Source organism: Chelonoidis abingdonii, chromosome 4 (assembly GCF_003597395.2).
Source record: "Chelonoidis abingdonii isolate Lonesome George chromosome 4, CheloAbing_2.0, whole genome shotgun sequence".
NCBI classification, from domain to species: Eukaryota; Metazoa; Chordata; order Testudines; family Testudinidae; genus Chelonoidis; species Chelonoidis abingdonii.
The window spans coordinates 89,997,557-90,010,658 of NC_133772.1; the positions used below are offsets into that span (position 1 = coordinate 89,997,557).

Genomic DNA, 13,102 nt, shown 5'->3' on the forward strand with positions numbered 1-13,102 from the left:
CACTGAGCCTGATTCTGCTCTCAATTACCCCAGTGTAAATTCAGAGTAACTCTACTGACATCAACTGACTTAGTCACAGATGAAATGGTATCAGTGAAACCAAAACTTGGCCAGACATTAGAGAACTCCAACTGTAGATGCAATTTCACTCTTATAAATAGGCTTTTCTGGAAGGTAAATATTGGTTGCTTCCCTTCAGTTTTGCTAACACTATCAAAATTTGGCAGCCAGCCATGGAGAAGAAATGCACCTGAAAAATATAATGTGGAGACAGAAGTGGGTTCCCTACCCTCCACTACAGCTCAGAGAATGATAGTTGGAATTTCAGAAGCAAGCCTATAGTAGGACCCTACCAAATTCACTGTCCATTTTGGTCAATTTCATGGCCATAGGATTTTTAAAATAATAAGTTTCAAGATTTCAGCTACTTAAATCTGAAATTTCATGGTGTTGTAATTTTAGGGGTCCTGACCCAAAAAGGAGTTGGGAGTGTGTGTCACAAGGTTACCACGGGGCAGAGAGGTTATAGTACTGCCACTCTTACTTCTGCACTGCTGCTGGCGGCAGCGCTGCCTTCAAAGCTGGGCAGCTGGAGTGCAGCAGCTACTGGCCAGGGGCCCAGCTCTGAGGGCAGAGCCATCACCAGCAGAAGTAAAGGGTGGCATGGTATAGTACTGCTACCCTTACTCTGTGCTACCGCTAGCGGGGCGCTGTCTTCAGAGCTGGGCACCTGGCCAACAGCTGCCGCTCTCCAGCCGCCGAGTTCTGAAAGCAGTACAGAAGTAATGGTGGCAATACCGCAACCACCTAAAATGAAGTTGTGACTCCCCTGCAACTCCCTTTTGGGTCAGGACCCCCAATTTGAGAAACACTGGTCTCCCCTATGAAACGTATGGTATACGGTAAAAGCACACAAAAGACCAAATTTCATGGGAGAAGACCAGATTTCACGGTCAATGATGCGTTTTTCATGGCCATGAATTTGGTAGGGCCCTACCTATCGGTAGGTGACCTACAGTTTCACTCAACAACCCCTCAACACCAAGGACAAGATAAAAATCCGTGGGCTTTCTAGGCAGAAAAGGATACATCTGACCTTCTGCATTAAGATCCTCAGATATAAGATGGAACAAAACAAAACAAACACAACTATACCCTTTTTAGCTAACTGACTAGAAAACACTAAGAGTGAAGTACTCAGCCTCACTTCATCAGGTGAATCTGGAAGCCAGTTTCTCTAGTAGTTCCACAATACTAGTTGCTAGAGTGTCATTAGATTGTAAACTCTGTGGGGCAGGGATCATAGAAAACTGGAGCAGGATTAGAGGAGCTCTGCTATAGTGGAGGCATCAAACCAGCAATAAGCAGATGATCAACTGTCTTAAGTTCAAATGACTCAAAAGTCTTTATTTAGCAGGATGGAGCAGGATAAACTTCTTACAACATTTAAATAATTTCAATTTGTTCCTTACTTTGTAAAATCGATTAAATCAATATCTAACATACATATGGCTATCAGAAGAACCAAAGGTTTCTGTTAAGAAGTTGGACCATGCAAGTTTGCCCTCTTACCACCTTTTTAGGATCATACAGAGTTTACAATCTAATGACACTCTAGCAACTAGTATTGTGGAACTACTAGAGAAACTGGCTTCCAGATTTGCTCAACAGTTTGAGATTATCCAATACCAGGTGTGTGTGTGTGTGTATATATGTATCAGCGGACCGCAAGACAGTATTGTTTTCTGCATTCAGACAATGTCCCAATTTAAGTGAGCCTCATGACATACTACTTTATCAAGAATTTTAAAGTCTAGTACAGTGGTTCTTAAACTTTTTCCCCCCTCCCCAAGGACCACTTGAAAATTGCTGAGAGTCTTGGCGGACCACTTAACGATCTTTCAAAATGTTGTTTGTACCGTTACTAACTATTGTAAAGCGCTTTGGATAAAAGTGCTATATAAAAACGTAATAATTAACATTTTTTTTGTTCTACAAATAACTCACATTTTAATATCAGTAGCTTCTCCCCCACCGTGGCAGTCCCCGAGCTGGGCTGGGAAGGGGGAGTCTCTCCCTTTCTCACCCGCTGCAGCAGCCCCCGAGCTAGAGCTAGGAAAGAGGGGGTTCTCTCCCTGTCAGCTACAGCCCTGGAGCTGGAGAAAGTCGCCTCTTTCTCTGGCCCCCACAGCCCTGCACATCCCAATTTCCCCTTATCCACTCTTCTCATCCCACTGTCCCCTCCCACCTACCCCCTCTCTTCTCCAAGGCCATCACCTCACCTTACATGTGCATCTTCTCCAGGGTCCAGGCACCTAATTAGTGGAGCCACGCTTGCCCAGCTCCACTGATTAGGTGGGCAGCCCTTTATTCCTTCATGTGCAGCCGCCCAGGCACAAACCTTAGAAGGAACTATCTGCAGACCACCTGAATGGAGCTTGTGGACCAAGTTTGAGAACCCGTGGTCTAGTAGATTTTCAGGTTTCCCATACTAATATGGGAAAGAGCACAATGCTAAACTTTAATTGGGATGGTAAAACCATTGAGAAGGAAAATTAATAGTTAACTGTTCCTTAAGATATTTAGCAGTAGCTGTTGTCCATAAACATTATGAGTTACATAAACTGAATTAGATAAACCTCTCTCTTTTTAGGGAAATAGAGAGGAAAGAATAAAATGGAAGGATTACTTTCTTAAAAGGGTGAGATATTTGTGGACAAGGAAAGTCAGAAAATTCTAAAGTATAAACCCCGCCCCCCTAAAATGCAGAGAAACAGAAGAAAAGATTTAAGGGGATGGAAGGAGAGAGAAGCAAAAACACACTTTCTGAACAATGCAAAAAGAGATACAACATAATCCAAAATAGGAATGGCAGAGAGCAGTAAAGCCACAAAGCAGAGAGACAGTACATCAAAAACGCAAGACACAGAGTAAATTACATTTTGAAGTTTGTTAGATGAGAAGTTGATTGGCAATAGTTATGCACAGTAAAATATCCCTAGATTATTGCTTTATTTCTTTAAAATTCATGGCCATGATTTTGGGGGGAGGGCTTTTTGGGGAAGGGGAGATATGGTGGCATCTGGGCTCACAGGCTTAGTACTTTAGTTAGTTGCTGTTATGTAAATTTTTCAAGTCTTGAACACTTCATTCATGGAGATCTGAATATACACCACTTTTAATTGAGTAAAATTATTCTTCCTAAAACGCCCTTGATATAACTAATTTTTTTACTCATTATAATAAATTTAAATTACAATCATATGGATACAACATCAAATCAAAGCAGTGGTCCCCAAACTTTTCAGGGTCACTCACTCCCCCACCCCCGGCCCTCTCCATGCTCCCCCGCTCACCAGAGCTGGGCCAGGAGGCAGCAGGGTCGGGAACGGAGCACAGGGGTCAGAGGCTGCAACTGGGGGTGAGGCCAGAGCACAGCGGGGTGGTGTTCCCTCTCCGCCACTTGTGGGGACTGGCCTGGGCTGCAATGTGCCACAGCCTGAACATTCCTCCATTCCTCCCCTAGGGGGGCATGCCCCATAGTTTGGAGACCATTGACATAAAGAAATGTATGGGACACATATTTGAGACTCCCAATACCTTGGAAGAATGAGAGAATTCTTGTGCAAACATGAAATGCAGCAATAAATGAACTTCAAAAACAAGATCAAAATTCTCCATAAGGATGGTTCATTAGGATAACCTAAAATAGGATTCCAATTCTTCTCAGAAACAAAAATGTCTGCAAATATTTTCTTCTTGCGATTTTTTAAATATATCACACAGCAATTAAAGTTAAAAGTGTACTGATGGTATCTGAATAGACTTAAAACATTTTACAATGTATCACCAGTGAGAGACTGATTTGAAAACCAAAGCCTTATTTATACTAAATCGCTTTACAAACTGATTTAGATCCATCTTAACATACAAAACAGATACCAGGCTAGCCACAAAAAAGGAAATCAGTATGTTCCCCACCTCAAAAACAAAGATGTTGAGATGGTCAAGATGTGTCTAAAAAAAAAAGTGGTTGTAAGGAGCCTAACGCGGGTGCTCCAATTGAGGGAGGCTGGGCTACCTTAGAATGGTCATATCCAGCAGAGACCTGAGAGATGTATCAGTAGAATGACTTTTGGAATGACTGTGGACTGAGGACAACCAAGAGGGAGATCAAGGACTCTGTATGTGGGCTGAATATCAACAGACCTCAGAGAGACCAATCTGCACAACAGCCTGGCATATGATCATGCGTTTTGGAAGAAAGCTATAAAGTCACCGACCTTGAATAGGGAAGTGGCAAGAAAGAAAGCTTTTGAAACTGATTTAAGTAAATTAGTGGTAACATCCTGCGGTATACTATATCAATTTAAGTATACCTTATATCGGTTTAGCTTATGTTGATATGGAATCAACAATTTAAATCGCAGTAAGGCATTCTTAAAACAAAATAAGAGCATCCATAAGAGGGGGTTGCACTGATTTAATTGAATCCGTTTCTAAGCAGATTTAATTAAGTCACTACAACTTTCTCGTGTAGACAAGGCCTGAGAAACAACAAGTTTTAAAAAATGTGGAATTAATAGCTAGTTACAATGTTGTAAAATAGATCCCTCCTTACAGTGTACTTCCTTTGATTGTGAAACCAAGACTCCATTAAATTTAGCAAAATATGACACTCCTTGTATAGTCTAGTCAATAAGAGAAATTATGAAGGTGTTCATCATGGTACTATAGTTAAGACTGAATTACATTTCACACTTAAAAGAAAATATTCAACCTCTGTTATGTATTAAAAAAAATACATACCCTTTCCTTCCCAAATCATTCACTTTAAGTACTGAGGAATTTTTTGAAAATTTACAAAAAAATCCATTAATTAGTTTATGAGTTAAAATTATGCCTTTTAAGAAATGCAACATCTTGGAATATATACATTACACACACACAAAGTCCTATCAGCCATAACACATGCCATTTCTGCACAGCCAACAATAAACTACGAAAAATGATCGACAGTGATTGATAGACAGTGTTTCCCCTGAACTGCAAGTCATGAGAATGATGAACGGATTTAATGGAAAAGGCAATGCAAGATTCTGGATACCTATAGAGCATAAAAAAAGAGAGTGGTGCCATTTCTTGAATGAGTTATGGAATATTTCCAGATCTAAATTTTGATTCCAGAAGTGAGAGAGTGAACGGAGATTGTCATTCCTGTGTAGAAGGCAGATACTAAAACTTAAAGAAAACACCTGGACAACGTTCTGAGAGTAGCACTAGGACTATGGTTACAAAAATACTATATGTTTATACATATATAAGTCTTTAGTTTTTAATAGAAATGTACTAGCACAGAGGATAAAAGAGGAAAACACAGTATATTCTAGTATAGTATCCCCTTTTGTATGAATTTTTAGTATGGTTTGGCTCTGAGATGACAACTGTTCTGAAGAAGAAAGGAAAGTGTTTGATTTTCTCTTAAGACTTAAGGTGTCCTAAGTCGACAAATTTACATGATCTGTCATTGAAGGAGTACCTGTGTCGATCTTTGTCCTACAGAGCTGAAAAAAAAATTCCTGACTCCAAAAAACAAGATATTTGGAAGAACTGCTTGTTGTCAATCTGTACATTTGATACAAGGTGTTTTGTTTTTTTTATCCCCAATTGAGGAAGCAAATTGTTCATTTTGAACAAATCCTTTGAGAATATCTCCACATCACTTTCTAAATAATTTTTGTCAAGTTGAAAAGAGCAAGAATGACAGAACTGGCACCTGCAGGATGAAATATATCTGATTTTTTTTTTTTTGGGTAGCCATTTAGACCAAGATAAAGTAGTTTTGCCTAAAATTATGCAGGACATTCCTACAGCCCCAAAAAGAAAGAACTCAGTAAAGCCCCTTGTGCCTACATGTGTCCAGCTGCAAGACTAGGGCGTCTTATAAACTTCTAACATTTTTCCCAAAGACACCTGCTCCAAGTTCTAAACAAAATCGTTTGGGATTGATAGTAGCCCAGGCTAAAGAGGAAGGATCACTTTTGAGAATATTTTTCACAAGATTAGTTTATTTTTTTTAAATCTGAATTTCTGAAAGGTGATATTGAAAATAAAGCAACGAAAACATGACAATAAGGAACATATTAGACCAACACCTTCCCACTTTGGTCACGGGTGCTCTTAAAAATTAGAATTCTCTTACTCTAAAGAATTAGTTTGGATACAGGTCTCTTGACCTAGAGGTTGTCCTTAAGAGACTTCTGCCTTCTGTTCATGAATACATGAGAAATTTAGGAGAAACTCTTATTTGTCCTGCCTTAAAGTAGGAAAAAGTTGCAAAATAAAGATAGTAATAATCCCCTTGGTCCTCGCATTATTCCAACATTCTCATGAGGTATTACTGCTGCTGGGTTCAGGTGGCCTTATGGGGTTAGAAAACTATCACTTCTACAGTTATTCGTTGCTGCCCAGATCAACGACCACCTTGAAGGGACTGAGGAACATCTTTTGCTAAAGCTGAAATTATGGAAGGAGCACTGATGTTTGGGAACCTCTTCTGGTTACAAAAGGCATTGTGTGTAGTAGGTGCTGCTGCAGTGGTTTTACAGCTATGCCACATGTGGGACAATTTTTTCCTTAATAGTGATCTTTCACTATAGAAATACAGTTATTTTATTTAATTTCACTGGTGAATTAGTGATATGAACTATTAGCTACACTCTGCTGCACTGATAGGCAGAGAACTGGCAGCAATCCCAGTAAGGTGGCAGCCTAGCCTCTGGCATATATACCAAGAAATCTGGGAGGAGAGAAAATCAGGTATATTTCATCCCGCAGGTGCCAGCTATGTCAATAATATGCTGGCACAGACAGATTGACAGTATGTGTAGACCGTTCTGCTGCATTACTTAGGGAAACCAGTGAAAGGTACAGCAAAAAGCTGGACTTGACTAGGCTGTACTAACACATGCACATATAATGGGAACTGTTAGGAACACAGAGATCCACTTGATACAAGTCATCTGGCAGTATGGGCTAAACTGCTTTGCTACATTGCTGAGAGAAGCCAGTGGAAGGTGTCAGAGGGTGGTACGCTAGGTAAGACCATATGAATACACATGCTTTATGGGAGTTGGAAGAAGAGCAGATTCAGCACACAAGTGCCTCAAACTGCCCTAAATGGAAGATCAGTAGGCTCAGATTTTTAGTAATCAGATCTATTTAAAGTTCCTGCAGTTTATGAGATGAAATTTTCATCTTCTAAATGTCTTTGTTGTGGGGAACAGTGATCCCCCAGCTTCTCTCTCAATAGTCACAGTAAATGAGACAAAGTGCAGTACTGCAGCAGTCCAGCAGAAGGAAGATGAAATCTCCAGATCAATGGATGTCCATGTATGAGAAAAAAAGACCTTCTGTAAACCCAAAATGTTCTGAAACGTCAGTGCAACCAAACTCTGGTTGTAAATCCATCTTCCCTCCCACCCTCACTGCCAAAAAACACACCATTTGGCATTTTACTGGGAGGCCAGCCCAACCCAGCCCCCAATAGACAAAAACTGAAATGTACTCCTACCTTTCAGATACCTCTTGTTTTAACCTGGGCATATCACTAACAGGCAGGTCTGCATCCAGGAAATCCAGGAAGTCCCGTTCTGCATTAAAGGATTCTTTCTCCAAATCAATGTCTGATGGATTCTGACCGCTAAATGAAGAATCTAGATCTCTCTGCTGTGACTCCAATCCATCGGTTTCAGTATGTCGGCCACGATTGCTGGGAGAGCTGGAAACACTACCTCCTTCATGCTCTGAGTTACTATTTTGCTTCACATCACGCTGAGGTCTACTGTTCAGTCCATCATCTCTGAATCCTTTAGCAAAAGGGTTGTAATCTATCTTTAGCTGGGTAATCTGGATGTTCTGATAGGCTGTCACTGCAAAGAACTCTGTCTGTGGGAAGGTAAAAGTGTGTACATCAGGACCATTCAGCTGGATAACCTCTGTGGCTTTGTCTGCAGGTACCAGGTGAAGGCGTGGCAGATAGCGGTGCATAGAATGCAATATGATATGACCTTCTTGGTCCAGAGTATTGTTGGTAAGCTTGAGTTTGTAGAAGGATACCGGCTGGTGCATCCAGTACTGACCAGTGGAGGGTGATTCTGGATGAATAAATACCCGTCCCAGAACATGGGGTTCTGCCTTCCCACTAGGCTCCCACCAACGACCATTCCATTTATAGCGGTGATTGTCCACAGGAGAGATATCCATGACTAGGATGTATTTCAGATTGGAATCTAGGCCTGTAATCCAGTACCGACAGTATGGGAACATACGCCTCCCCTGTTTGGTCAGAATCATCTCTGTGCTGCGATGGTAGAACTCATTCCACATGCTGTTGTTGTCCAGGGTGACAGTGATGCTACCTGAGGTACAATCAGCTGGAAGGCAAGTCTTTACTTTGGATTTTACTGGAGTTGACACACTACTGGTAAGAGTACAGGCATCCCGGTTTGCTACTAGAATTCCTTGATCAGCTTTACCATTTCCCTGCTGCTGTTTCAAGATGACAAAAAAAGCAGGTGCTGCACCAGACACTGTCCCACTGTCCCGGTTACCCAACACAATTTGTTGTTTCTCCATGATGATAACGGGCACTTCTGTAAATTCTTTCAAATTAACTGCAAATTTGACACGGTTCTGACAGCCTTTCCCCTGTGTTCACCATCCTGGAAACAAACAAGTAGACCCAGTTAGCATTAATTAAACACAATATACTCCTCCCTTTACTTGAAGGAACTGGGTCACTACAGAAACATTTTTTTATATTTACACACATAAAACTACATTAAAAGGACGTGACGGTTGCAAAGTCAAGCACCTAAATGTCAGAATTAATATTGCGTGGGGAACTAATTTCCTCCTCTTTTTCATATGTATAGCTGTTAATTACATGATCGCACACTATTTTTTTCCACAGGACCCAAGGCCTCATGCAATGCACAGGATGGATTGTACTCCTGGGATTAATCAGGGTTATGCAGTGAAGGAGACAGTTGTCTGTAAGACCCTGGCCTCAGTTTCTTGCAGAAGCTGAAATATGTGCAGTGAATGACGCAGGGAACTGCAGGCAGAAAAAGAATGGTCTCTTGGTAAAGATAGTTGAGAGCTACTCTGGAGAAGGGGATTCTACACCGACCTCTACAAGGGAGTTGCTATGTAATGCTAGACAAGTAATTTAAATCAGACTGTTTCAAGGATGGTCACTGTTTCTCCTTTTCTAGGAGCTCAGTGTGAGGCCCAGTTCTGTCTGATTTGCAGAAGGGCTGAGCACTCACAGCTGCAACTGAAGTCAATGGGAGCAGTATTTTGACTATATAAAGTGGTTTTAGTGCTAACTATTCTCAAATATCAGGCTCTAATCATCTCAAATTGACCATCCAAAATTAGTAGACACTTTAGATCTTACTCTCTGCGTGCCTCAGTTCTCCATCTGCAAAGTGGGGATAATATCATCCCTCACCTTACAAGAGTGTTCTGAAAAAAAATTCATTGTTTGTGAAATCATATACTACTGTGATAAGTGCCACAGAAAAGCCAATGACAAAATAAAAAATTTAGTCTAAAGAGCAGGGTTGGAAAAGTGTGCAGTCAATAAGGCATTGTTGTGTCAGAATGAATGACGACTTAAGATTGTGGAATTGGAATAACGTGCAGTAAATAAAGCATAGATACACATACTGACAATAAGGATAAAACAAAACATTGGGTATCTACTCATTAAGCGAGCACCATCTATCTTATGCACTGAATCAGGTGGCATCCTATTAAAAAAAAAAATACTATTTGTTCATGTAACTAAAGATTGTACCATAATGCATATGCACAAGGGGGGTAAATTAAGGTCACACAGGCAACCTTAAACGTGACATTTCCTAATCTGAGTGCTTGATCTTGCAACATTAATGTTCTTTTAACATAGGAAATTACACACAAAAACCTATGATTTTAAAAAAGCAAACAAAAAAACCCAACAGAACAGAAATATCATTATGTAGAATCATACTGACTCCCACACATGGATTAGCAGCCAGTTGGGAACAGTTAGATTCACCACACAGACCTCTGCCACTAGTGGTAAACAGATAACAACAGTAGGGTAACATCCTCTGAGTAGAACAGCTACTAAAGGGGGATGAGACATACTTTGCCAGTGTGTTGCAGATATTTGAAAATGACAGAGGAATGGTGAATGACAGGAATCTTGGGTTTCACTCTAGGTTCTGAGGCAGAGTTTGGCCTAGTGGTGACAGATCCTTCTTCCCTGATTATCCACACTTGACCTCTTCTTGCTCTGTCCTTTTGCCTCCCTCTCCTCAGCTCGTTTGATCTCACTCTCCCCTCTTCACTAAGTCCCAGCTCAATCTACTCTTTTGCCCTATTGGTTCAGATACTCCCTCTCTTCTTTTCAAGTCAAGATGAAAGCCTGAGTTCCAGCAAAAAGGATACTGAGAGAACGAGAGAGTCTACCTACTCTCACTTAGCACCCATTGCCACAGAAGTCCACAGCAGCCAGGAGTACACCTAGTGTAAACAGAATCTTCAGAGAACTTAGCTGTCAAATTCTAACATGTTACTACTATGAGGCAAAAATATTATTTTCCCCAAGAATTAGGCAAGCACAGACAATACTGAAAGGGATTTATTTATGGTACCGGTAAGACTGACAAGCAGCTTTAAAATATGGTGCCATAATGGCCAGTTATATACTTTTTGTATTAATTTATTTGTACATAGAGACAGACACTGTTACAAACAAAAAGAGAACTTTTAACACAGATAACAGTAGGAACAATATATACACATTAGACCCATCGTGATTACATCAATTATATGTGACTACTTTTGGGGCAAATTGGTGGGGTGAAGGGTGGGCAGGGATAGGGATGAGTGCTTACAGATATCCAGGGGCCTTGAGGGTGGTCAGCATTGTTCCTTCTTACCGATAAGCTGAACTAAGTTATCGTGTATTGACAGAAACTATGTCCTTGCTTCTCAGCAGTTTTTGTCTTTTCTACTGGCTAATTTTAACTTCTTCCTGACACTATTAAGTATATGCAAACTGAGATTGGGGAGGGTTATAACTTTGCCAAATTTGGATATTTTTTCCACACAGAAACAGGAAAAGGTACATCCCTTCACAAAGGCAAGCCCATAACCAAACCTCAAGTCTCTGCTCCAAAGCAGAGAGAGATGGGGTGCTAGGTCTTCTCAATAAAAGATTTTAAAAAACCATGGAAAACCCCAATATTTTCCCCAATCTCATTCTTGGAAATGGCAGAACCATTTTTGCTGAAACCTTCCACTGAAAGATTATGAGATAGTTATGCAAATAATGAAAATAAGGACTCCCATCATGCTGTAATTACTCCGACAGTTTTATATATATGTAAGAGACCCTATCTGCATATTCATGGTCTTTCTACTCCCCCACTATGCAAATGGTGTATCACTTTAAAAAAGATTTTTTTTAAAAAATTGAAAATCCACAAGTGAGCTTGTCAATTTGTATGGTCAATTCCACCCTATCATCACTTTGCAGATACCAATGGGGTTTTTTAAACTTTATTAAGGAACAAAACCTGAACTTCATCTTGGTATGGTGTCATTCCTTTACTTTTAGTTCAGCTCATCTGCTTTTCATATTCTGGAGAACATATATTTGCAACTTTCATAGTCCACACTAAATATCAGAGTTTTTCACCCTTATATAAAATATGTAAGAAATGCAGTGTGGTAAAATACAATATTAACACAAAATTCATTCATTATGTACATGCATAGTCTGAAGGAACCAGAATAAGGGAGTGGAGTTGAGGTAAGTAGCACTAGGTCACTTGGGGGAAGTGATGTCTCTGCCAGATACTTGCCCCAAATCCAAACATACTTTATATAAATTAGATATTTAAGAGCAGTTTCTTTAATTGTGGAACACCAATAACTGTTGTTTATGATCTGATTTCAAGGGTGGCAAAGGTCAGAAAAGTTATATCATTCCATATAACAGATCAACTCCTGGTGTTTCTGCTAGTGGAACTTTATAATTCAGAGCAACTCAGCATGTCCTGACTCTTCAATAAACCTCAAGCCAATGAATGCAGGGACGCAGTCTCCAGGCAAGAATAACCAGCAGCTGACCTCAGTCCACTGTAGGTGCATGAAACTGAATGAATTTCACTGTTTTTAAAGACTGATGAACTTGTACAAGGGGGAGCAAGACTTGCCCATTCGCAATATAATGGGAAATTTCTCATTAATTGGGATGGCTGTGCCTGTGTTTCAGAAAGGGATTAACAAACTACAAGAAAATAAGTTCCAACTAAACTAAAAAAAAAAAGAGAGAACTAAGTGTACTCGTTCCAACATGTGTGTTATTCTTATTTATCAGAAAATATTCAAAACTATTCTCAGCTTCTGATTTAGCAATCTCCCCCTCTCCACCCATACATATTTAGTCTATAAGGTGCCACAGGATTCTCTGCTGCTTTTACAGATCCAGACTAACACGGCTACCCCTCTGATACTTGACATACATATTTAGTTAATTATATACACAAAAGCTAAATTGCTGTACTACTGGACTATAATTTCCATTTCTCCTACACAATCTACTAAAATGAAAACAGGAGATTTCACCTATGGTGAATTTCCCAAACTGCAAGGTCCCCAGACTTTTCATGGATCACCACCAGCATGCCCATGCTGATAATGTGAAGAAGCAGAGCTAGGAAAAAAAAAAAAAGACAGTCAACCCCAAACTGTTCATAGTCTTCTTTCATAAGAGAAGTTTGTTTTATTTGTGTGTGTTAGCACGCAGTAGTAACAAAGTTACATTTAAGTTTGAGGATACATTTTCATCCTGGTTATGTTTTCAGATACTTAAGTTTCAAGTTCTTGTGGTTTTATGCTGGGTTTTTGAAAGTTGTGGGGGTGAAGAATGGATAGTATAGGAGTTTTACATGCATTACAAAATTTCCAGATCCTTTCTGGGGCTTTAACACAAAAGCAAATTGCTTTTCAAGTTTTGAGCAGTTGTGTTGTGAAAATT

At 40.0% G+C, this 13,102-nt stretch overlaps 1 protein-coding gene across 7 annotated transcripts in view; it reads right to left on the reverse strand.

Annotated features, from left to right (window-relative positions):
- The window catches only part of MGA (MAX dimerization protein MGA), a 94,555-nt gene that overhangs the window by 68,630 nt on the left and 12,823 nt on the right, over positions 1–13,102 (reverse strand). For 5 of the 7 annotated variants that reach the window (XM_075065455.1, XM_032793866.2, XM_032793865.2 and 2 more), the window contains exon 2: positions 7,574–8,723. In XM_075065455.1, the coding sequence (XP_074921556.1) occupies positions 7,574–8,637 (1,064 nt within the window). In that variant the 5' untranslated portion in view covers positions 8,638–8,723. Of the gene's footprint in view, positions 1–7,573; positions 8,724–12,690; positions 12,779–13,102 lie in introns of all 7 variants that reach the window. The other 2 variants (XM_032793862.2, XM_075065454.1) reach the window with 1 other exon arrangement.